Source organism: Leopardus geoffroyi, chromosome C1 (assembly GCF_018350155.1).
Source record: "Leopardus geoffroyi isolate Oge1 chromosome C1, O.geoffroyi_Oge1_pat1.0, whole genome shotgun sequence".
Classification (NCBI taxonomy): domain Eukaryota; kingdom Metazoa; phylum Chordata; class Mammalia; order Carnivora; family Felidae; genus Leopardus; species Leopardus geoffroyi.
The window spans coordinates 40,519,751-40,545,494 of NC_059328.1; the positions used below are offsets into that span (position 1 = coordinate 40,519,751).

The 25,744-nt window shown below is 35.8% G+C and overlaps 1 protein-coding gene across 3 annotated transcripts in view; it reads right to left on the reverse strand.

Moving 5' to 3' along the window:
- FAF1 (Fas associated factor 1) overlaps positions 1–25,744 on the reverse strand; it is a 518,332-nt gene that overhangs the window by 204,568 nt on the left and 288,020 nt on the right. For all 3 annotated transcript variants that reach the window (XM_045477316.1, XM_045477318.1, XM_045477317.1), the window contains one exon: positions 18,382–18,468. In XM_045477316.1, the coding sequence (XP_045333272.1) occupies positions 18,382–18,468 (87 nt within the window). The remainder of the gene's footprint in view (positions 1–18,381; positions 18,469–25,744) is intronic.

Below are 25,744 nucleotides of genomic sequence, written 5' to 3' on the forward strand. Positions count from 1 at the left end.
CAGGCACCCCAAGACTTCTTTATATAATCTGGATATAAGGTCTCTGCCAAATATATGTTTTCCACATATTTCATCCAAGTCTGTGGTTGCCCTTCCTTTTTTCCCTGAATGGTGTCTACTGAAGAGCAAAAGTTACAATTTGTAATGAAGCCAAACGTACTTTTTTTTTTCTTTTATGGTGAGGGCTTTTAGTGTCCTAAGAAATTTTTTTCTACTCTCAAGTCTTAGAAGATTTTCTCCTATATTTTCTTCTACCAGTTTTACAGCTGTAGCTTTTGCATTTAGGTCTATGATCCATTTCAAGATAATTCTTGTGTATGACATAAAGGTTCAAGTTGTCCTTACTGACATCACTATTTGTTAAAAAAAAAAAAAAGGACCATCCTTTCTCCATTGAACTATTTTGATATCTTTGTACAAAACCAATTGACATATATATATATATATATATATATATATATATATATATATATAGTTAATGTATGTTTATATGTGTATACACACACACACAATCTATTTCTGAATGCTGTATTTTATCCATTGATCTATATACCTGTCTTTACACATATCACATTGGCTTGAATACTGTATTCTTTTTGAAATCAGGCAGTATAGTCCACCAACTTTGTTCTTTTTCAAAACTGCTTTGGGAATTCTACATCCTTTATATTTCTATATAAATTTTAGAAGTAACTTATCAATTTCTACCTCAAATAAGCTATTGAGATTTCGATTGGGAATGCAGTAAATCCACAGATTAGTGTGGGGAGAAATAAAACCTTGAAAATATTGAAGTTCCAATCCATGACCATGATATACCTCTCCATTAAAAAAGTTTTTTTTAATGTTTATATTTGAAAGAGAGATAGAGAGATATGTACACACTGTGAGTTGGGGAGGGGCAGAGAGAGACAGAAGCAGCCTCCAGGCTCTGAGCTATCAACACAGAGCCTGACGCAGGGCTTGAATCATGAGCTGCGAGATCATGACCTGAGGTGAAGCCAGATGCTTAACCAACTGAGCCACCCAGATGCCCCTATACCTCTCCACTTTTAAGGACTTTATAGGTACACCTCATTTTATCATGCTTCACTTTGTTGCACTTAACAGATACTGTGTGGTTTTTTTATTTTGTTTTGTTTTGTTTTACGAATTGAAGGTTTATGGTAACTCTTTACGGAACAAGTCTATCAGTGCCAGTTTTTCCAACAGTATTTTCTCACTTTTTGTCTTTGTGCTGCATTTGGGTAATTCTTACAGTATTTCCAACTTTTCCATTATTATTATATTTGTTACAGTTATATACGATCAATGATCTTTGAAGTTACTATTGTAATTGTTTTAGGAGACCATGAACCACACCCATATAAGGCAGCAAACTTAATCAATAAATGTTATGTATGTTCTGATTGCTCTAAAACCAGCTTTTCCCCATCACTCTCTCTCTCTCCTCAGGCCTCCCTATTCTCTGAGACACAACATTATTGAAATCACACCAGTTAATAATCCTACAATGGCCCCTGAGTGTTTAAGTGAAATGAAGAGTCGCAGGTGTCGGGTGCCTGGGTGGCTCAGTCGGTTGAGCATCTGACTTCGGCTCAGGTCATGATCTCATGGTTTGTGGGTTCGAGCCCCACATTGGGCTCTGTGCTGACAGCTCAGAGCCTGGAGCCCTACTTCGGTTTCTGTGTCTCTCTCTCTCTGCCCCTCCTCTGCTCATGCTCTGTCTCTCTCAGTCTCTCAAAAATCAATAAACATTAAAAAAAAAAAAAAGAGTTGCAGGTCTCTCACTTTATATTAAAAGCTACAAGTGATCAAGCTTACTGAGGAAGACATGTAGAAAGACTGAGAGCTAGGCCTCTTGCACTAGTTAGCCAAGTCATGAAGGCAAAGGGACAGTTCTTGAAGGAAACTAAAAGTGCTACTCGGTGAATATATGAATAAGAAAGCGAAATAGCTTTACTGCTGATATGGATAAAGTCTGAGTTGTCTGGATGGAAGATCAAACTAGCCACAACATTCACTTAAGCCAAAACCTAATCCAGAGCAAGGCCCTGATGCTCTTCAATTCTGTGATGGCTGAGAGAGGGGAGGAAGCTGCAGAAGAAAAGTATGAAGCTAGCAGGGGCATGTTCGCAGGATTTAAGGAAAGAAGCCATCTCTATAAGATGAAACTACAAGGTGAAGCAGCAGGTGCTGATGTAGAAGCTGCAGCAGGTTATCTGGAAGCTCCAGCTAAGATAATTAATGAAGGTGGCTACACTAAACAACAGAATCTCAATGTGGACAGAACAGCCTTATATGGAAAAGGATGCCATTTAAGACTTTCATTGCTAGAGAGAAGTTAATGCCTGGCTTTAAAGCTTTAAAGGACAGGCTGACTCTTGTAAGGGACTAATACAGCTGCTGGCTTTAAGCTGAAGCCCATGCTTCTTTACCATTCTGAAAATCCTAGGGCCCTTAGGAATTACACTAAATCTACTCTGCCTGTGTCATTCATTCATTCATTCAGACAGCAAGTGGGGGAGAAGGGCAGAAGAAGAGAGAATCTCAAGCTCAACATGGGGCTCAATCTCACAACTCTGGGATCATGACCTGAGCCGAAATCAGGTCATGACTCCCCATGTGCCCCAACTCTTCCTGTGCGCTTTAAATCAAACAAAGCTTAGATGACAGCAAATCTGTTTACAGCATGGTTTACCAAATATTTTAAGCCCACTGTTGAGACCTGCTCAGAAAAAAAGATTCCTTTCAAAATACTACTGCTTATTGACCATGTTCCTGGCCACCCAAGAGCTCTGATGGAAATGTACAAAGAGATGAATGTTGTTTTCATGCCTGCTAACACAGCATCCATTCTGCAGCCCATGGATCAAGAAGTCATTTTGACTTTCAAGTCTGATCATTTAAGAAATCCATTTTGTAAGGCTATTGCTGTCATAGATAGTGATTCATCTGATGGATCTAGACCAAACGGATTGAAATGTTCTGGAAAGGATTCACCCTTCTAGATGCCATTAAGAACATTTCTTGATTCGTGGGAAGAAGCAAAAATATCAGCATGAACAGCAGTTTGGGAAAAGTTGATTCCAACTCTCATGGATGACTTTGAGGAGTTCAACACTTCAGTTAAGGAAGTAACTGCAGGTGGGGTAGAAAGAGCAGGAGAACTAGAATTAAAAGTGGAGTTTGAAGATGTGAATGAATGACTGCAATCTCATGATAAAATGTGAACAGATGATGAGCTTTTTACAGATGAACAAAGAAAATGGCATCTTCAGATGGAATCAACTCCCGGTGAAGATACTATGAAGACTGTTGAAATGACAAGAGAAGATTTAGAATATTACATAAACTTAGTGGATAAAGCAGCAGCAAGATTTGAGAGGAGTGACTCCAGTTTTGAAAGAAGTTCTACTGTGGGTAAAATGCTATCAAACAACATCACGTGCTACAGAGAAATTGTCCATGAAAGGAAGAGTCAATCAGTACAGCAGATTTTATTTTTGTCCTATTTTAAGGAACTGCCACAGCTACCCCAAACTTCTGCAGCCACCATCCTGATTAGTCAGCTGTCATCAACATCAAGATAAGACCCTCCGCCAGCAAAAAGATTACAAGTCACTAAAAGCTTAGATGACAGTTTGCATATTGAGCAATAAAGTGTTTTTAAATTAAGGTATGTACATTGTTCTTTTTAGACATAATGCTATTGCACACTTCACAGACTACAGTATAATGTAAACATAACTTTCATATGCACTAGGAGAAAAGTATTTGTTTGACTCGCTTTATTGTGGTATTTGCTTTATTGCAGTGGTCTGGAAGCAAATCTTTGGTATCTCCGAGGTATGCCCATATTTCTTTATGCAATAATTTGTAGTTTTCAGTGTATAGAGATCTTACACATATTTTGTTAGATTTATCCTTAAATATTTCATGTTTTTGGGTGAATCGTGAATAGAATATTTCAAAAACTCCATTTTCTGGAATTATTACAACCAATCCCTCAGAAATACAAGCAATTATCAGGGAATACTATGAAAAATTATATGCCAACAAACTGGACAACCTGGAAGAAATGGACAAATTCCTAAACACCTGCACACTTCTAAAACTCAAACAGGAGGAAATAGAAAGCTTGAACAGACCCATAACCAGCAAAGAAATTCAATCAGTTATCAAAAATCTCCCAACAAATAAGAGTATAGGACCTGGGGAATTCTACCAGACATTTAAAGCAGAGATAATACCTATCCTTCCCAAGCTATTCCAAAAAATAGAAAGGGAAGGAAAACTTCCAGACTCATTACTTTGATTCCTAAACCAGACAGAGACCCAGTAAAAAAAGAGAACTACAGGCCAATATCCCTGATGAACATGGATGCAAAAATTCTCAATAAGACACTAGCAAATCGAATTCAACAGCATATAAAAAGAATTATTCACCATGATCAAGTGGGATTCATTCCTGGGCTGCAGGGCTGGTTCAACATTCGCAAATCAATCAACAAGATACACCACATTAATAAAAGAAAAGATAAGAACCATATGATCCTGTCAATTGATGCAGAAAAAGCATTTGACAAAATTCAGCATCCTTTCTTAATAAAAACTCTCGAGAAAGTCGGGATACAAGGAACATACTCAAACATCATAAAAGCCATTTATGAAAAGCCCACAGCTAATATCATTCTCAATGGGGAAAAACTGAGAGCTTTCCCCCTGAGATCAGGAACACGACAGGGATGTCCACTCTCACCGCTGTTGTTTAACATAGTGTTGGAAGTGCTAGCATCAGCCATCAGACAACAAAAGGAAATCAGAGGTATCAAAATTGGCAAAGATGAAGTCAAGCTTTCACTTTTTGCAGATGACATGATACTATACGTGGAAAATCCGACAGAGTCCACCAAAAGTCTGCTAGAACTGATACATGAATTCAGCAAAGTCACAGGATACAAAATCAATGTACAGTTGCATTCTTATACACTAATAATGAAGCAACAGAAAGACAAATAAAGAAACTGATCCCATTCACAACTGCACCAAGAAGCATAAAATACCTAGGAATAAATCTAACCAAAGAGGTACAAGATCTGTATGCTGAAAACTATAGAAAGCTTATGAAGGAAATTGAAGAAGGTATAAAGAAATGGAAAAACATTCTGTGCTCATGGGTTAGAAGAATAAATATTGTCAAAATATCAATACTACCCAAAGCTATCTACACATTCAATGCAATCCCAATCAAAATTGCACCAGCATTCTTCTTGAAGCTAGAACAAGCAATCCTAAAATTCATATGGAACCACAAAAGGCCCCGAATAGCCAAAGTAATTTTGAAGAAGACCAAAGCAGGAGGCATCACAATCCCAGACTTTAGCCTCTACTACAAAGCTGTAATCATCAAGACAGCATGATATTGGCACAAACACAGACATACAGACCAATGAATAGAATAGAAACCCCAGAACTAGACCCACAGAAGGATGGCCAACTCATCTTTGACAAAGCAGGAAAGAATATCCAATGGAAAAAAGACAGTCCCTTTAACAAATGGTGCTGGGAGAACTGGACAGCAACATGCAGAAGAATGAAACTAGACCACTTTCTCACACCATTCACAAAAATAAACTCAAAATGGATAAAGAACCTGAAAGTGATACAGGAAACCATCAAAACACTAGAGGAGAAAGCAGGAAAAGACCTCTCTGACCTCAGCCACAGCAATTTCTTACTTGACACATCCCCAAAGGCAGGGGAATTAAAAGTAAAAATGAACTATTGGGACCTCATGAAGATAAAAAGCTTCTGCACAGCAAAGGAAACAACCAACAAAACTAAAAGGCAACCAACAGAATGGGAAAAGATATTTGCAAATGACATATCAGACAAAGGGCTAGTATCCAAAATCTATAAAGAGCTCACCAAACTCCACACCCAAAAAACAAATAATCCAGTGAAGAAATGGGCAGAAAACACGAATAGACACTTCTCTAAAGAAGACATCCAGATGGCCAACAGGCACATGAAAAGATGCTCAACGTCGCTCCTCATCAGGGAAATACAAATCAAAACCACACTCAGATATCACCTCATGCCAGTCAGAGTGGCTACAATGAACAAATAAGGAGACTATAGATGCTGGAGAGGATGTGGAGAAACGGGAACCCTCTTGCACTGTTGGGAATGCAAACTGGTGCAGCCACTCTGGAAAACAGTGTGGAGGTTCCTCAAAAAATTAAAAATAGATCTACCCTATGACCCAGCAATAGCACTGCTAGGAATTTATCCAAGGGATACAGGAGTGCTGATGCATAGGGGCACTTGTACCCCAATGTTTACAGCAGCACTCTCAACAATAGACAAATTGTGGAAAGAGCCTAAATGTCCATCAACTGATGAATGGATAAAGAAATTGTGGTTTATATACACAATGGAATACTACGTGGCAATGAGAAAGAATGAAATATGGCCTTTTGTAGCAACGTGGATGGAACTGGAGAGTGTGATGCTAAGTGAAATAAGCCATACAGAGAAAGACAGATACCATATGTTTTCACTCTTATGTGGATCCTGAGAAACTTAACAGAAACCCATGGGGGAGGGGAAGGAAAAAAAAAAGAGAGAGAGGTTAGAGAGGGAGAGAGCCAAAGCATAAGAGACTCTTAAAAACTGAGAACAAACTGAGGGCTGATGGGGGGTGGAAGGGAGGGGAGGTTGGGTGATGGGTATTGAAGAGGGCATCTTTTGGGATGAGCACTGGGTGTTGTATGGAAACCAATTTGACAATAAATTTCCTATATGGAAAAAAAAACTCCATTTTCAAAATTTTCTTTGGTGCTATATAGTAACTTTTATTTTTTTGCTGTATTAATCTTGCAGCTTGTGCCTGTGTTAATTTCACTTGTCACTTTTAGTAGTTTTTCCTTTGATTATATTGGACATGAAAACTACTAAACAAAGTGTATAAGAATAAAGATAACATGTAAATTACAAATTACATAAATTACAAAAATTTGTAATTTAATTTTGTTTTGGTCAGATATTGACTTTTTTGCAGTCCTCTAAAATGTACTAAAACTTTATTTATGGTCCAGGCTGTGGTCTATTTTGGTGAATGGACCATTGTTACACTCGAAAAGAAAGTGTACTCTGCTATTGCTGAGTAAAGTGTCTATAAATTTCAATTAGGTCAAGTTAGTTAAGAGTGTTGCTCAAGCCTTCTATATCCTTATCTGTTATTTTCTGGCAACTGCTGATACAGAATGAAATCAGTAGTTATTATTGTAAACTTGTCTATTCTTTTGGTCTTGTCAGGTTTTATTTTACGTATTTTGAAACTGCTTTTAGGTGCATATATAAGACTGTTATGTCTTCTTGATGAACTGTCCTTTCAATCATATGAAATGTCTCCTTTTAATATTCTTTGTTTTGTACTTTGATGTTAACATAGTCATTATAGTTTTCTTATAGTCATTATACTTAAAGTAAGTTTCTGATAGGCAGCATATAGCTGAGTCTTGTTTTTTAAAATTCATTTTGACAATCTTTGCCCTTTAATAGACCATTTACATTTACTGTAATTATAATGTAGTTGGATTTAAATCTTTCATCTTGCTATTTGTTTTGTACATATCCCAGTTTTTCTTTTTTCCTGCCTTATTCTGGATAATTTTTATAATAATTCCATTTTATGCTTCTTAACAGCTTATTAGCTATGTTTTTTGTCTTTTTTTTTTTTTTTTAGTGGTTGCTCTAAGGTTTACAATATGCATCTTTAATATAACAGACTATCTTCAATTAATATTATACTACTTCATGTAGTGTTATTTTCCTTTGGCTTAAAGAAATTTCTTTATCATTTATTGCACTGCAGGTTTGCTGACACCAAATTCAATTTTTGTTTAGAGAAGTATTTTTCATTCAGTTTTGAAAGAACATTTTCATCTGATATAGAATTCTAGGTTGTCATTTTTTTTTCACTTTTAGTACTTTAAAAATGGCATTCTACTGCTTTTTAGCTGCATTGTTTCTGATGAGAAATCTAAAGAATCTACATTTGTTCCCCTATGTAATCAGTGTTGTTGTTTTTTAACTCTTTCTGCTTTGAAATTTCTTCTCTTTATCACTTGTTTTCACCTTTGATAATGATACTCCTCAGTGTAGAAATCTTTGTGTTTACCTTTCATGGAGTTCATTGAGTTTCTTGGATCTGTAAGTGTTATGGTTTTTATCAAATATGTAAAAATTTCAGAGATTATCTCTTCGAATATTTTTTGTCTTGACCTCCTTCCCCTACCTTTTCTCTCCCTTTAGGATCCAATTACATGTATGTTAGACTGCTTGATTTTGTCCTAGGGGTCATTGACACTTTGTTCATTTATTCTTGTCTTTTTTTCTCTCTGTGCTTCAATTTAGATAGTTTCTATTGCTACACATTAAAGTTCACTGGTCTTTTCTTTGGCACTTTCTAATCTGCTATTAAGCCATCCAGTAAAATAGTCATTTCAGATATAATATTGTTTATCTCTAGAATGATACATTATTCCATTTTATATATTCTAGTCTCCCCTCATTAACTACATGTTTTTAAATACTTGAACATGTTCATAATATTTATAAAGCTCAAATCCCTATGTGCTAATTTAATTATCTAAGTCACTTTAAAAAAAAAAAATTTTTTTTTGAAAGAGAGAGCATGAGCGGGGGAGGCACAGAGAGAGAGGAACACAAAGAATCTGAAGCAGGCTCTGGGCTCTGGGCTGTCAGCAGAACCCTCTGCAGGGCCCAAACTCAAGAACTGCGAGGTCATGACCTTAGCTGAAGTCAGATGCTTAACCGACTGAGCCAACCAGGCACCCCAATCTAAGTAATTTCTATGTGTATTTCTTTTGACTAATTTCTCTCCTGTTTGTGAGTTAGGTTTCTCTGCTGTTCGTATGTATAGTAATTTTTGACTGGATGCTGGACTCTGTTTTCTAGAGGCAGTTATTTGTTAATCACCTTGTTCCTTTTGAAGATTGTTTTTAAGCGTGTAAAAAGGCAGTCCTAGAGTAGCTTCACCCTAAGCCTTGCTTATTCTCTCCATTAAGATGTGACTCTTCTGGTGGATATCCTTTGAATGCCCCATGTAGTCACTGAGGTGTCTCCACAATGGCCAGTGGGAACTCAAACTATTCCCAGTTCTATGTGAGCTCTGAGAATTGTTTGCCTTACAGATCCTAGTTAATTGTTCTTTCTCCTGGCAGTTGTTCTTTAGCCAGCCTCCTGGAATTTCACCATCTGCATGCACAGATTGGTATTCAACTAAACACCAGGGGAACACTATGTAGATTTCTAGAGGTTTTTCCTCTGCTAGTACTTTACCTTCCAAAGTCTAGCTGCCTTGACTTCCCTAAACACTTTCTTTTCAAACTCAATAAAATAACCAGTTCCTGCTTTGGTTTCCTTTCTGTACTCTGGAATCCAGACATTCCTCCAGGCAGAATGTAAGACTACCATAGGGCTCGTATGTCTCCTTCAGAGTCCTACATTATCTGTTGTCTAATATCTGAAAATAGTTATTTCACATATTTTATCCAGTCTTCCACTTGTTTATAGAGGGAAGAAAATTTCCATAGCAGTTAACTATTCATGGACAGAAACAGTAGTCTACAGGCTTAGGATTTTAATAAACCCCTTGTAAAATCAAGATTCACAGCATTAGATCAAAATGCTTGTAAATTTCGTGTTGGGGGCTGCCTTGTTTCCATGTGTTTGCCCTCATATTTACTGAGTAAATACGTCCCTTGAATGCTTCATCCACCCTCCCAAATTTCTCTCTCTGTTCAGGGTACAGTCCATTTCACAACTTTTCATTCCTTTAAAAATAAAACTTTCCTCTGCTTTCAAAGCTGTTCTTTCTGTTTAGTCTTTGCCTGTGTTATTTGTAAAAGACTCTATATGTTGACAAGGGCAACGGATGCTCTGAAGCAATGGAGTCTCACCACCATCAGAAGCAACATTATCTATAACCTTGCCAAATAAACAAAGAGCCAGTGAAGACATCCAAAGATTGCCTAAATTTGTCTGACCTAGGATGGGCCAACAAAGTAATTTAAATAGCATAGGATGACCCTGAAGTTACTCAAAGAATGCTTCTGATTCTGCATGTGTATGTGATATACAGAAGGTGCTCACTCAAGGGAAAAGGAGCTAATGTTTGTTGAATGGCCTACTAAATGCCAGATGTTAGTTACACCAGGGGTTGGCAAACTTTTTTTTGTAAAGGTTCAAACAGCGGATATTTTAGGCTTTGTGGGCATGTCGTTTGTTGCAATACTGTAACACATCCTGTTGTTAGCTATACTGTAAAAGAAGCTGTTTACAATACATATACAAATGGGTGTGACTGTGTTCGAATAAAACATTATTTACAAAAATAAATGTTGAGTGGGATTTGGGCTGACAGTTACAATTGCCAAACCCTGCATTATATTATGTGTATTATCTACTTGGTAAAACCATATGAAGTTGTTAATATTCAACCATTGTGTCCATAAAAAGTGGTAATTTCATGTTTTAACCCATTATGTTAATCCATTTACTCTTCACAATAGACTTTCAAAGGTGTCAATATCATCCTCACTTTGCAGATGAGGAAACTGAAATTCATACCATAACTAACTTATCCAAATAATAGCAATATTGGGATTCAATGAACTTGGATTGCCCTGCTCTCTCACAAACACACATACACAGGTACAAATCAGCGTGGTGTTGCCCTGCTTCCCCACAACTATGTTGTTCTACTTGCCACTAAAGAAATACTGAGTTTTGATAATTTAATTTTTATTGGAAAGAAATTTGTATTAGAAAGATAATTTAACTTTTATTAGAAACTTGAATCTCAGTTTATCAAGTTACTAAAATCATACACATTCATTGTTTAGTTGTTTATTATCATAGATGTCAATTTAGCAAAACTGAACAATTCAAATGAGTGAATGTATAAAACACTATGTTTGATCCTTACGGAGCATACAAAGATGAGGAAGACAGTGCTTACTCCTAATTTTTAGAACTTACAAAAGAGAGGAACACAAAAATATGAATTAAAATGTAATCAAATGTCACTTTCTTGGGAAGTCATTTTCTTACCACTCCCATCTGTCAGCAAAATTGGTTGCTCCCTCTTCTGTGATCTCTCTGCATTTACGTAGACTGCAATTATCATTGTTTATGTATCTGTCTCACACTATACTTTGCAATCCCTAAGGAACTGGACCTGAAGAACAAACCTTATCCTTGCAACTTTAAGGGCAAGCATGGTTACTGGCCTATAAGAGTTGTTCTACAGATGTCTAGTGAATGAACAGATAGATGGATTAAAAACAGTAACAGCCAAAGGTTAACTACATTAGACACTATCTAGCACTACTTTAGTCTTTGAAATAAACTCAGGGGTAACTGTATTTATAAATACTGACTCTTTCAGTCTTCATAATACCTCTAAGGAGTAATTATCTCTGTTCTATAGTTACAGAGACTGACACCCAGAAAGGTTCATTGTTTGTGGTTATTGAGATGGTAAGTAATGGAGCCAGGTGAGAGGAACTAAGGAAGAAAAGAACAAAATAAATAATTTTAAAAGTTTAAATGGAACAGAAATATAAACCAAATTCTAAGAGAGCTGGTAAAGGTGGCATGGGAAGAGGGATAAAGGTAAACTTTCTTAAAGAAGGGTCTTGAGGAAGGAAATAATTGCTGTAGGTATTCCAGGCAGAAGGAATAGTATGATTAACTGACACAGAGCAGAAGGGAGCACCAGGTATATTTGAGGAATGGCAAAATGAGTAGTTACCTAAGCTGAGATATATATGTTATCATATTCAACCATTTACTCAAGAAACATTTATTGATGATTTATTCTGGGCCTATGGGAAAATAAACCTACAAGAGACATTTCAGACCAAAGAATGAAGGGTTTTGAGTGCCAGCATAAAGATCTGTACATAAATCAGCAAGTGCTGGTTTGCCATTGAAGATAAGTAAGCAGGGATGAATGTAATTCATTCTGCACCTCAGAAATATTAACCTTGCAACAATGGATGGAATGACTACAGTAGAGGCTTATGAGTTTACTTAATAGAGAACTACTGTTTTCTAAGTATGTGGTAATTGTGACAGTCTCTTCAGACAGCAGCTCCTATAAAGTGGTGGGCAGGGAACCGTTTGGCAAGGGAATGTCCATAATTTGACACCTGACAAACACATGCATCAGAGAGAAGTTACAGAAGAAAATGGTCCCCATTAGAAGGATCAAAGTAGATAACATTCCTATGTTCACAAATTCTTTTTATTTAAAAATACAAAAAGGCAGGAGGGATGTGTGTGGTTTTTGTTTTATTTTTATTTTATAGAAAAGTCACTGTGTAATGATTCTACTTGTAAATGATCTCATTTTCAATGTGAAAATATATAATAAGCAGCTTTCTAATTCCTAACACATGCCTAAAGACCTGAATCAAAAATTCCTAATTTCTCAAATTCTGAGTTCACATTCCTCTAGCCAATGATGGAACCCTGGCAGACCATTAGTAATCTCAAACGAAAAAAAAAAGGCACACAATAAAAAAGTACTAAAAACAGAAGAATTAAATTGTGCTTGCAGCGCTGCTGCACCGCCTCTAACTTGCCCAGCTCCAGCCAAAGGAGAGGGGGGGTAAGTAAGAGTTCTCTACACCATGGCTCCTAAAAAGCAGACTGCCAGCAAATCCAACACTTCTAAAGCACAGAGGAAGCAACCTGATACAAAAGCTGCTGACAAGAGTGCACCCCCTACTGGACGGGTGAAGAAACCTCATTGTTATAGGCCTGGTACTGTGGCACTCTGAAATTAGATGTCATCAGAAGTCCACTGACCTTTTGATTCTCAAACTTCTTTCCAGCGGCTGGTGCAAGAAATTGCTCAGGATATAAAAATATATTTGTGCTTCCAGAGTGCAGATATTGGTACTTTGCAGGAGGCAAGCGAGGCCTATCTGGTAGGCCTTTTTGAAGAACGAGTGTGTGTGCTATCCATGCCAAACGTGTAACATTTATGCCAAAAGACATCCAGCTAGCATGCCACATACATGGAGGACATACTTAAGAATCCACTATGGAGGCGCCTGGATGGCTCAGTCGGTTAAGCGTCCGACTTCGGCTCAGGTCATGATCTCACAGTTTGTGAGTTCGAGCCCCGCATCCGGCTCTGTGCTGACAGCTCGGAGCCTGGAGCCTGCTTCACATTCTGTGTCTCCCTCTCTCTCTGCCCCTTCCCTGCTCATGCTCTGTCTCTCTCTGTCTCAAAAATAAATAAACATTAAAAAAAATTTTTTTAAAAAGAACCCACTATGATGGAAAACATTTCATTCTTTAAAAAGAAATTCTCCTCTACAAGTTATTTGTAGTTCTGAACTTTTTTTTTTCCCCAGAGGGTCAAAATACATATAAGTATATGATTATAAGTGAAAAAATAGGGGACAGAAATTAGGTACTGACAGTTTTTCCACTTTCATTTGTGTGTCAATTTTTAATATAAATATGGGGACATAAAGCATTAATGCGAGTCAAAATGTTTCAGTGGACAAGTTTTGCAGTTCAACTTTATAACAATAGTAAATAAACCTGTTAAATTTTTCAGGACAATGCCAGCATTTGGATTTTTAAAAAACAAGTAAATTTCTTGGGGCACCTGGGTGGCTCAGTCAGCTGAGCATCTGACTTTGGCTCACGTCATGATCTCACAGCTCATGAGTTCGAGCCCCACATTGGGCTCTGTGCTGACGGCTCAGAGCCTGGAGTCTGCTTCGGATTCTGTGTCTCCCTCTCTCTCTGCCCCTAACCCACTCGCATTCTGTCTCTGTCTCTCTCAAAAATAAATAAACATTCAAAAAAATTTCTAAAAACAAGTAAATTTCTTACTGACGGCAACTAAATGGTGTTTGTAGCATTTTTATCATACAGTAGATTCTAACCATTCACTATACTTTTCTGAGTTGTCCTACATGCAAGTACATGTTTTTAATGTTGTCTGTCTTCTGTGCTGTTCTTGTAAGTTTCCTATTAAAATACATTAAACTATAAAAAATTGTTTTTAATAAAATAAACCTGAAGGATTTTTCTTTCTTTGTACAAGCATTATTAAAACTTGGAATTTTTAAAACTATGTATATTCAAATTATCTACATTATAATAAATAAGGTGTCTAGACATAATTCAGAGTGTTAAAATTATTTCTCCTCTCTGGAATCCAAGAGCGTCCTTGTTAAAGTGTAAAATGAGATTTCGCCTACTTGCAACTCCTTGTTCTCACAGCTGAACTGTCACAGCATGAAAACATTCCCCTACTGGTGCAGCTTTAGATACCTATTTCCCTGGTGAAAGAGCGCAAAAGGAACTGAAAGAGTTATTGACAATTCATACAGTATCCCATACCCCATTAGAGTACAACTACAAGCAAAGAAAATATTTTAACTCTGAAGGGAGATGGAACAACAATGTTTTAAATGATTGTTGACTTCACTGAGTAGCATTGAAAATGTCAAAAAAGTGTAGTCTATCAGATTGGTAAGAGACTTAAGATTATACAAGAATCTAATTATGAGGAGTCTATTTCTTTGTCCTGTTTGCTAAGTCAAAGGTTAATGAGAAGTACGCTAAAGAAAACATCTTCTGTGTTATTGCAAAAAATTTCTCATACAACATAAAAATGTAAATGAAAAAAGTATTTTAATCTAGTTCTCCATTAACTTTTATAAAAAATAGCTTGTGAGGTATAATTTACATGCTATAAAATTCACTCATTTTTAAATGTTCAATTAAATGATTTTTAGTAAATTTATAGAGTTGTGCAACCTGGCCATGATCTAATTTTAGAACATTTGCATCATCTCAAACCCATTCACTTCTTGATCTAAGATGTTTCCATAAATTCATGGAAGCCACTGTTTATCTAAAGCTACTATATATTCAAAGCCACACAAATATCTGCAATTGAGCAGGAAAAGCGCAAACTAACCTCACTTTTAATGACCTTTATAATCAATCCTCTACTCTGGCACTGGGAAGAAAATGTTCAGGTGCTTTCTCTGAAAGTTAAACCATTCTAAGTATTAAGTTATGGCACACTGTGTTGGAAAGAAATTAATTATATTTTTGTTGGTAACACATTTCAGGCTGTTTACACAGCTGACATTTCTCAGCTGTACCCAATTCATGCCCTAAGCTGTGAGGACGATCTTGTTTTGTAGCAGATGCCTCCACTTGAGTGATTTAAATAAGTATAAAAACACCATCACCTGCAACAATATAGATTACAAGCACCAGCTTTATGAGTTTTCATAATCCTAATGAAAGAAAGGTTTCACAACATTTATTTGCCTAGAATCTCCTTAGAAGACTACAGTTATAAGCTATTTTTGCCAAAATTTAAGTACTGGAGCTAGTGGATCTGCTATGGCACCAGTTAAAAGCAGCCTGGCCCTGAACATCTTTGTTGTATCAAATCATACAGCTCAAGGCAACATCCTGCCAATGTGGCAACATTTGCTCTGGGGAGGTGTGGGCAGGCATCACTTCACAGGTTCTGGGACAAGGTGCAAATATGAATAATGAGGCAAAAAAAAAAAAAATCAAGTCTCTTAATGGAGATTCCCTCTTGTGTTAGCTGTGACTTAGATACAGCATGAGGTAGTATTATAGTCTTGAACGATGAGTTTAAGCTGCTTTCTATATTCTCCTATAGGAATGAAATTGTATTAGAACTCTTTGGTAAAAAATTAAATGTTATAACAATCATTAAAACATGGGCCTCATAAAAGACTGTGTCAATTTTCTTCAATTATTTAACACCTAAGATGTATAAGACATGATGCTATAGAGCAATTCACTACTATAATACTAACAATTTTTCACTAAATTTTTCACTAAATTTGCCTATCACTCTTAGAACTTGCATCTGAAAAGTCTATTTCAGTCTGGTTTCCACAAAAATGGCATCTCAGGGCAGTTGGCTTTTCAAATCCTATGAAGTCCCACATTTCTGGACTTTATTACTTTGTGTTCTTGCTCTTCAATCAGACAATTATTTTTACTTTAAATTTTATATTACAGAAATTTCCAAATGTATATAAAAGTTGAGAAAACAGTATGATAAACTGATTATACACATCATCCAGCTTCAACAATGATCTATAGGTAGCTAATTTAGATTTACCTATATCTCCACTTACTCTCCCAACCCCACAAGTTTATTTTGAAGCAAATCTCAAATACCCTTTGATTTATATAACCCAGCAAATTCTTGCATGTGATACTTTTCTGAGTTAATATTATATGTTAATATTAATTGTAATAGTGACTCATTTATTGTCTACTTTGAGCCAGGTACTGTATATATATTATGACTAATCCTTCTTATAATAAAACTGCAAATTAGTGAGGCAACTAAAGCTCAAAGAATTTAAGTGACATGCTCAGATCTTAATTATTTTCTTCTATTAATGTTATGATTTCTTGTGGCAGGTTATAAAACAATGCTGAGAACATTTCTGGTTTCTCCATGTCTCCTCAGGTAAACAGAAGGCTATCTTTTATGAACATTACTCTCTTATTTTTGTTAAAAATAAACATGGCACATTTTCTGTCAGATGTGTCAAATTTTCACCAACAGGGAAAAAAACAATCCAAACTAAAACCAGCAACCACATCCCTACCCCTTAGCCATGGAAAACCAGCCAATAATTCTAATGATTTACTGTATCAACATTAAAATCAGTTGCTTAGAAATAAATGTGCCTAGGGGCGCCTGGGTGGCTTAGTTGGTTAAGCAGCGGACTTTGGCTCAGGTCATGATCTCACGTTTTGTGAGTTCAAGTCCTGCGTCGGGCTCTGTGCTGACAGCTGAGAGTCTGGAGCCTGCTTCAGATTCTGTGTCTCCCTCTCTCTGCCTCTCCCCTACTCACACTTTGTCTCTCTCTCTCAAAACTAAATAAACATAAAAAAATTCTTTAAAAAAAAAAAGGAAAGAAATGTGCCTATATGTAAACAATTTTTTTCTGGAAGGATTCACTTAAAAATTTTTTTCTCTATTTTCCGATTACTTAAAATATTTTTTTAATACTTATTTTTGAGAGAGACACACACTGTGAGAGGGAGAGGGGCAGAGAGAGAGGGAGACACAGAATCTGAAGCAGGCTCCAGGCTCTGAGCTGTCAGCACAGAGCCCGATGTGAGGCTCAAACCCACAAACTGTGAGATCATGACCTGAGCTGAACTCGGATGCCTAACCAACTGAGCCACCCAGGCGCCCCTATTTTCTGATTATTTTTAAAGTTTCATAATCTATAAAGCATTTTCCAAAGGCACAGTGTTTAAACTGTGGAATAATTTAGACTCAAGTGGCATCTACATAAATTATTTAAAAATATTTCTATCTTCCACAAAATGTATGATGTTGGTGCTGAGAAAGAAGGAGTAATTATTATCCAGATGGAAATGTAATATTTACTAGATAATACAATATTATTATTTGGGTATTTATTATTGTAAGATGTTTACAAGGTCTCAATTTCTTTGCAGTCTGATTTATTATACACATTAGAGTTAACGTCAAAATTCTTGAAACATTCTCATTTTTCACTTTTTTTTTTAAAGGGTGTCTGGTTAGAACAGCCAAGAACATGGGAAAAAGTGGCCAAAATGTAATTACAATTGGCCTCCTTAGACAATAAAATTTACTCTCTTGGAAAAGAATGATCACTGCAAACAGTATAGATAAGAAAGGTTTCAAAATTAACAATAGGATAATCATTGTAAATAGATATAATAATAGGTAAAAATAATAAACTAAATCTTTTCCTCTAGCTTGTTATGCTGGTGAAAATTATGGGTATGTTTAAGAATAGAGTGCCATCAATATTACTATACAAATTAACTTTTTTAAAAAGTATCAATCTATGGGAAATGTAGTTTTAAAACTAAATATGATTAGGTTGATTTTGAGACATCTGTAATTTAGGAAAAACTATTTTGTGTTTGGGATATTTCATTAGGAATGTCTAAATACATTCTTTTTATCAAGGAAAAAATTAAGTCAAATCCAGCAGCATCAAATTCCTGATACTGATACTGTAACATCACCAAAAGAATGTTGACGTTACTTGGTTTATGATATGTGTTCTGCAAGTGACCTCAAATTATTAGAACTCATTTTCACATTATTTGATTTCTAAAGTTCTTTCAGTGGAATATTCAAAGCATTTGATTCTGCTTTGTGATAATCACAGCCAATTAGACTGAAAATGGCAAAAGAGAAGAGAATAAAAAAATGACAACTCAATGGTCACTTACTGAGTCATCTGTGGCAGAAGCTGGCCAGCCCTCCCATAACTGATGGCGAACGGGGATACTCGTAAGGTCATACACATTTCTCTTTACCTATACAAAGAAAGAGACATCACAATTAAAATAAGGTTTCCATATGACTTATGATTGTTGCCACTTACATGATATACATTGTATTTCCTTTTTCTTCTGGATTTAAAACAGAATTTGAAACTAGGAAAACAAGAGTCAGAAAAATTTTGTAAAAATAATCTAAACCAAATTTAAAAGTAGATCCTCAATGAAAGCTAGATGAAATAGTAGTTCAAGAAACATCTCCCTCTGCCAGTTGTTTTTAATTCCTGAATGGCTTCAAGTTTCTATTCAGTCAAGAAGCTTCAGGTACACAGTTTTCACCTCTCATGGACCATAATTATAAATGTTAATAATATATTAAATTTTTAAATGACTCATGATGTGTAATAAAAAAAAGATATACTTTAAGTTTCTATGTGGGAGAAAGAAGATAGTAGTTTTTGTTTGTTTTGTTTTTTGGAGAGGCCAGGAAGAAAAACCTGAAGGTTTTTACTGTTTGATAGAAGTTCCACAGATATAAAAACACAGTGGGGTGGGGGGTGGGGGTGCCTAGGTGGCTCAGATTAAATGTCTGACTTCGGCTCAGTGTCACGACTTCGTCATGCTCTCACAGTTTGTGGGTTCAAGTCCTATGTTGGGCTCTGTGCTGACAGCTCAGAGCCTGGAGCCCGCTTCAAATTCTATGTCTCTTTCTCTCTCTGCCCCTCCTCCCGCTTGTGCTGTTGGTCTCTGTCTCAAAAACAAACATTAAATTTTTTTTTAAAAGATATGAAAAGACAGATTATTTCTTTGATCTCACCCCAAATTAAAAACTACTTCAACAGCATATTTATTAACTGAGAGCCATCCATTAACATACTATTTAGGGTCTTCCTGAAAATAGAGTAATGATTCTTTTTAAATACTGTTAAAGATGAAAAACTATTTTTCTCAACATGCAACATTATGCCTTTTCATTTTAAAAGGACAGGAGGTAAGTAACTTATCAGAATAAAGTGTTGGAAGGTTAAACTCTATGTTACCCAGTAATTAAGAGTTGTCATACTGGTCTTCAGCTTTTCTTCTAAACCGGTTACAGAAATTCTATTTTATTCTCAATGTACAAATTTAAAAAAAAATGACAAATCCTAAGAATGGAGAGATCATCCATCTTAATTAACTCTTCAAAGTTAGTTATGAGATTACCCGACTGTAACAAATGAAGCTAGTATTGAACATAATCTGTTCAATAATACCACTTCAATATAGAAAACAAGCAGCATTCGTTCATGTTTTAAAAACGCAGAAACCTAAAGTATCATGTTGTCTAATTACAGCATCTTGTATCACATTACTGTTTATTATACACAAACACATCTAAGTTATCCTTCCAGTGAAATAGAGATATATATTCACCAAGGAAAAGAAAAAAACAAAACAAAAAACATGGAACTCAATCTATTTTTATCTCTAATGTACACCTGTGAAAAAGACTATGTAAGTGAGAACTGAGGAGCTTGGGGGCATGGTTTGGTCCCCACTCAATTCAAACAAACAGCTTTTTTCAGAGGTTCTTAGCAATGGCCTTTCTACCATGCAGTATTTTGTTTATGGTCAGTCACATTAAGTTTGGAAATTTTCGTTAGTTATTATCAACCCAACAATACAACCAAATGCAACTGGATAAACTTCTGACCACTTCCACTAGCTAAGATTATTTTGTCATGCTTAAGGAGAAAGGTGTTCCATAAATACCTATCTATTATTATATTATCTATTATATTAATAAAAGAGAGGGAAAGGACAGAAGAGGGAGTATGAAACTTTATGCCTTAACACAAAATTCCTTTCTTAAAGTTATTTTTGAATTATGTTGTCTAGATACACTAAGTTTCATCAGCTATTTTTTGGGGGAAAAGGCAAGACAAATATTTACATCTGTTGGAAAGGTGGCAAGTCTACCCCAGCTTTGGAGAGTATACACAAATACTACGGATTGAGTATATAAACAAATAACTCTGGAGTGGGATTCTTTAAATTCCACCTTAATTCCAAATCACAACAATATGGTATTATGAAATAAACAGTATTTTTCTTCTTCTATTAACTCATCTGTAACTGCACTGAAATGAATAACATTCCTTTGCTATTCTAAGCCTGAAAAGCATGTTCTGGCTATAGTGTTATGTTGGTATAAAGCACAACGCCAGACTGATGTGCTGAACAAAAGTGATCAAAGTTTGAGTAATGTTAGACATTGCACAAGTATTTGGCTTCATTGTTCTTCCCAGAATGACATCTGTTAAGCAACTTGTCATAGAATAAACTGGTTAATGCAGACAGACCTTGGCTGAGATGGTACAACATAAAGCATATTAGGCTAATGTTTGACTGTTCCAATAAAAAAGCTAAATTGACAGTTTCTGAGATTTAGTGAAAAGAATCATGTACTAAACCACAACCACTAAGCAACAATTTAAGAGAAAACAAACTAGTTTTCCAAAAATAATTCTGTATTTTATCAAAGCTGTAACTATAGACAGATTTTACCATTATATGAAAGAAAGATAAGTGATATGATAGCAAATGTACAAAATGAGTGATGCTTTTACTAATGTAGATACTGAAATTCTAGTATCTTCATTGATAGTTTTATGGAATTAAAATTTTACACCACAATCTTGCAGAGAAGGAAAAAATCCTAAACGTACACAAAAGTTAAAAATTATTCTTTTAAGAGATTAGTATTCTAGGAAACCTGAATAACAAATATAGCTGTGTATAAAATGATGCAGATGAATTTAAGGTCATCACAAATCAAATGAAGAACACAGAGTTCTCTCAGAGAGGGAAGGAGGACAGAAAAACAGAGGAAGGAGAGCAAGAGATTGTGGGGACAAAGGCAGGACTACAGGGAAGGTGGAAAAGGGACAGGGAGGAACAGAGAAATTGAGAGTGACTAATTTGAGAGATTGGACAGCACTCAAGAGAGGCAGTAAGAACACACACAGGTTAGGCTGCTGTAGCTGGCATCCCCAGCTGCCATTATTGTGCTACTTCTGATGGAGTTTCATCTTCAGAGATTTGTGTTAAATTCCAGTTAAGGACAAGTGGCACTTCACAGGGTAACATTTCCTAAGGGCCTTTTTGTCTTACACATTTTCTTTGATCAGCATTGGCTCAATATTTTGCTGAACCTTCATAATCTTTTCAATTCTGGTTATACATTAAGCTCTAAATCTATGAGATTTCAGGCTGCTAAACTATGCAAATGTTTCAATTAGTTCTGAAGAAATTTAATAATTGCTTTGATTACCAGACGAACATTAAAGCTATGTTGCAAACTATACTGTATATGGATCAAGTATTCTAGATTGACAATAGACTTTCCAGAGTTTGGAGATTTCTAGATTTCCTAAAAGGATAGTTTCATTTCTTCCCATTGCTTCAGATAAAATAGTTGTGACTAAGAAAAAAGATCAGATAAATTTGAAATAGTAAAGAATATACTACTGATTTGTTTACTTGCTTTTCATTATTAATATCTGTTTATTATACTATAATTAATGTAAAAAGCTAAAGCAGTGATCTTGACTTCAAACTTCACTATTTCCTCAATGTGGAAATTTCAGTGATAAACACAGCACTGGGGAAAGATCACTTTATTATGAACGTGTTTAATATAAAATTAAACATGATAATCATCTCCCACAAAGTTTTCTTTTGAGTTCCAAAAATTTTCAAACAATTTTATTTTTTAGTTAAATTTTATCAGAATTTCTTAGAAAAGAATTCTTAGGAAATTATATTCTGCTTAAAGGCTAAATTGTGAGTCTCTAAGATTAGTCTCAAATGAGCTGTTTGTAGGTATTCAAATTGAAATATAAAAAACTTAGTAGATAACTTGTCAGCCTTAATAAAATCATTCTTTGTGTGTTAAATGTTGATCAAACTACTGAAAAACATTTCAGAGAATTTTAAATGTCATTCCGGTATTATCCAAGTGAAAGAAGATTCTGATAGAAAAGTCACAAGGTTTGAGGTATTATGGCATAATGAGAAGAGAGAAATAGATTTCTAGTCCTAATGTTGCCCAGCTGTTATTGTGGGCAAGTTGGTGAAATCTTTCTGAGACTTAGTTTATTCAATATCAGAAGAGAATAAAACAAGATCACTTCTAATTTTCAAAGTTCTAAAATCCTCTGATTTTGTGACAGTATTGGAGTTAATCCTAGGAACAGGAAGAGCTAAACATATGTAAGACAAGCAAGTAATGAGGGAAAGTTTAAAATCATTCAATGCTAGAATACGGAAGAAAAATAGTAAAAAGTCAATAGATCAAAAAAGAAAACTGTAGATAATTTCAGGTAAAAAATACAAATATTATATATAATAAGCATATTAGGTGAATTTTTTTCCTTAGATGAGAAGAGTCTGAGCTTTTGCTTTTATCACACTAAAAAGTCTACATTTTTTTTAAAAGTCCACATAACATTTTCCTCTCATGAGATTCATTTAAAAATTAAGCCTGTCATGTTGGTTTCCCATATAACTACTCATGAACCAAATGTTATCATTCAGGCTATGGATTTGCCAGACTACTACTAACTAAAACAGTTGTAAAGTGTTATTAACTTATGTCAACATCTTTAAAATTTTGAAATCTGGCCCAAGATTCTTAACATATCAAACATTTTAATAAAAATAGAAACAAAATACTTAATTGCCATGGGATTAGAACAGCTACCAATGTATGAGCATTCTAGTTCTCACATTTTTTGAATTAAGAATACTAGGGCAGATTACAACCCTTACCAAAAGGCACCCTGAAACTACAATCATTCTCTTACCAATATTAGAAGGCCTTTGGTCATATTAGAATGTGAATTTATCCAAATTTTAAATATATCAAACTTTGAACTCCAAGTATTTCACACTATCAAATGATGCTCTGGTTAAGAGTTTGCTAAATAATAATTGCACTGAAGAAATAAGAATTTGTGTGTGGGTGTTTAAATCAAAATAAAGCATACAGACTAGGCTTACTTCCAGTTTCCTAGCAGTCTTTGGTGCTCTGAAAGGCTTATACTTAAAAACCAATCATTCCTGATCCAGACTGGGTTTTGTACACATACTTCATATCTAAGGACTTTTCTTTTTCTTCTTCTTTTCTTAACATATTATATACTCATCCCAGTTGCAGATGGATTTGTTTTACTAAGATGCAAGTTAAAACCCTCCTAAAAACCCTTCCTGAACAAAAACACTTGAAACCGGATGGTGCAAGGGGAATGAGAAGGTGGCATCAGTAATCAAATGTTAATTAGCAAGCTTTTTTCCCCCTTCCCTCAGGGCTGGACTGTGTTGGAGAATTCAAATCAGAAATCAATGCTCCAAGTGTTTAACTATTACTTCTTCTCATTAACCATTTAAAAGACTCAGCAATTCTCTCCTCATAAAAACAGTAACTGCAGACATTTCTTTTTCTCAAATACCATCTTTCCAGAAAACAATGAAGATGTTGTTTGAAGAAAACTATAAAATTGAAGTTGCTTTCAATTAGGCTTTGAACTAACTGTATTCCGCTCTTTAAAACATCTTTTGGCTCTAACTGAATTCTTCGTTCTAACAACTGTAACTAAGTTTTGCTTTGTATACCATACTTAAAAACTTATTCCACTTCTTACCCGTCAGTAAGGAAGTTTGACAATTGGCATTTTAAAAGATTACTGGGAATGATGACAATCAAACCAATCAAATATGGAAATGCATCTGAATGCATTTACTCGGAAATGGATTTTAGCATCCTGCAAAATTACCAAGGATAAGATTTAACACTTACATTAGAAAAATGGTTATATTCATAATTCCCTTTCCTAAAATTTTGGTGTGGGTGAAAATGATGTAAAAATTGCAAAGTTAGGCCATATTTTTTTTCAATATATGAAATTTATTATCAAATTGGTTTCCATACAACACCCAGTGCTCATCCCCAAAGGTGCCCTCCTCAATACCCATCACCCACCCTTCCCTCCCTCCCACCCCCCACCAACCCTCAGTTTGTTCTCAGTTTTTAAGAGTCTCTTATGCTTTGGCTCTCTCCCACTCTAACCTTTTTTTTTTTTTTTTCCCTTCCCCTCCCCCATGGGTTTCTGTTAAGTTTCTCAAGATCCACATAAGAGTGAACACATATGGTATCTGTCTTTCTCTGTATGGCTTATTTCACTTAGCATAACACTCTCCAGTTCCACCCACGTTGCTACAAAGGGCCATATTTCATTCTTTCTCATTGCCACGTAGTACTCCATTGTGTATATAAACCACAATTTCTTGGGGCGCCTGGGTGGCGCAGTCGGTTAAGCGTCCGACTTCAGCCAGGTCACGATCTCGCGGTTCGTGAGTTCGAGCCCCGCGTCAGGCTCTGGGCTGATGGCTCAGAGCCTGGAGCCTGCTTCCGATTCTGTGTCTCCCTCTCTCTCTGCCCCTCCCCTGTTCATGCTCTGTCTCTCTCTGTCTCAAAAATAAATAAATAAATAAATAAATAAATAAATAAATAAATAAATAAACCACAATTTCTTTATCCATTCATCAGTTGATGGACATTTAGGCTTTTTCCATCATTTGGCTATTGTTGAGAGTGCTGCTATAAACATTGGGGTACAAGTGCTCCTATGCATCAGCACTCCTGTATCCCTTGGGTAAATTCCTAGCAGTGCTACTGCTGGGTCATACGGTAGGTCTATTTTTAATTTTTTTGAGGAACCTCCACACTGTTTTCCAGAGTGGCTGCACCAGTTTGCATTCCCAACAGTGCAAGAGGGTTCCCGTTTCTCCACATCCTCTCCAGCATCTATAGTCTCCTGATTTGTTTATTTTAGCCACTCTGACTGGCGTGAGGTGATATCTGAGTGTGGTTTTGATTTGTATTTTGTTAGGCCATATTTAAAGTGACTGAACTAGCCTGCTTGGTATTCTCTCTCCCTCTCTCTCTGTCCCTCCCTACTCACTCTCTCTCAAAATAAATAAACTTAATTAAAAAAAAATAAAAAAAATAAAGTGACTGAACTAATGATAATGAGTTTATTAAAATAAACTTGTGGGGCACCTGGGTGGCTCAGTCAGTTAAGCGTCTGGCTCTCCATCTCAGCTCAGGTCATGATCTCACAGTTTGTGAGTTTGAGCCCCTGCAAAAAGCAGGCAAAAAGCCTGCTTGAGATTCTCTTTTTCCCTCTCTCTCTGCCCCTCCCCTGCTTGCTGGCACGCAGGTGCTCTCTTTCTCTCTCTCTAAATAAATATTTAAAAAAATAGTTTGAGG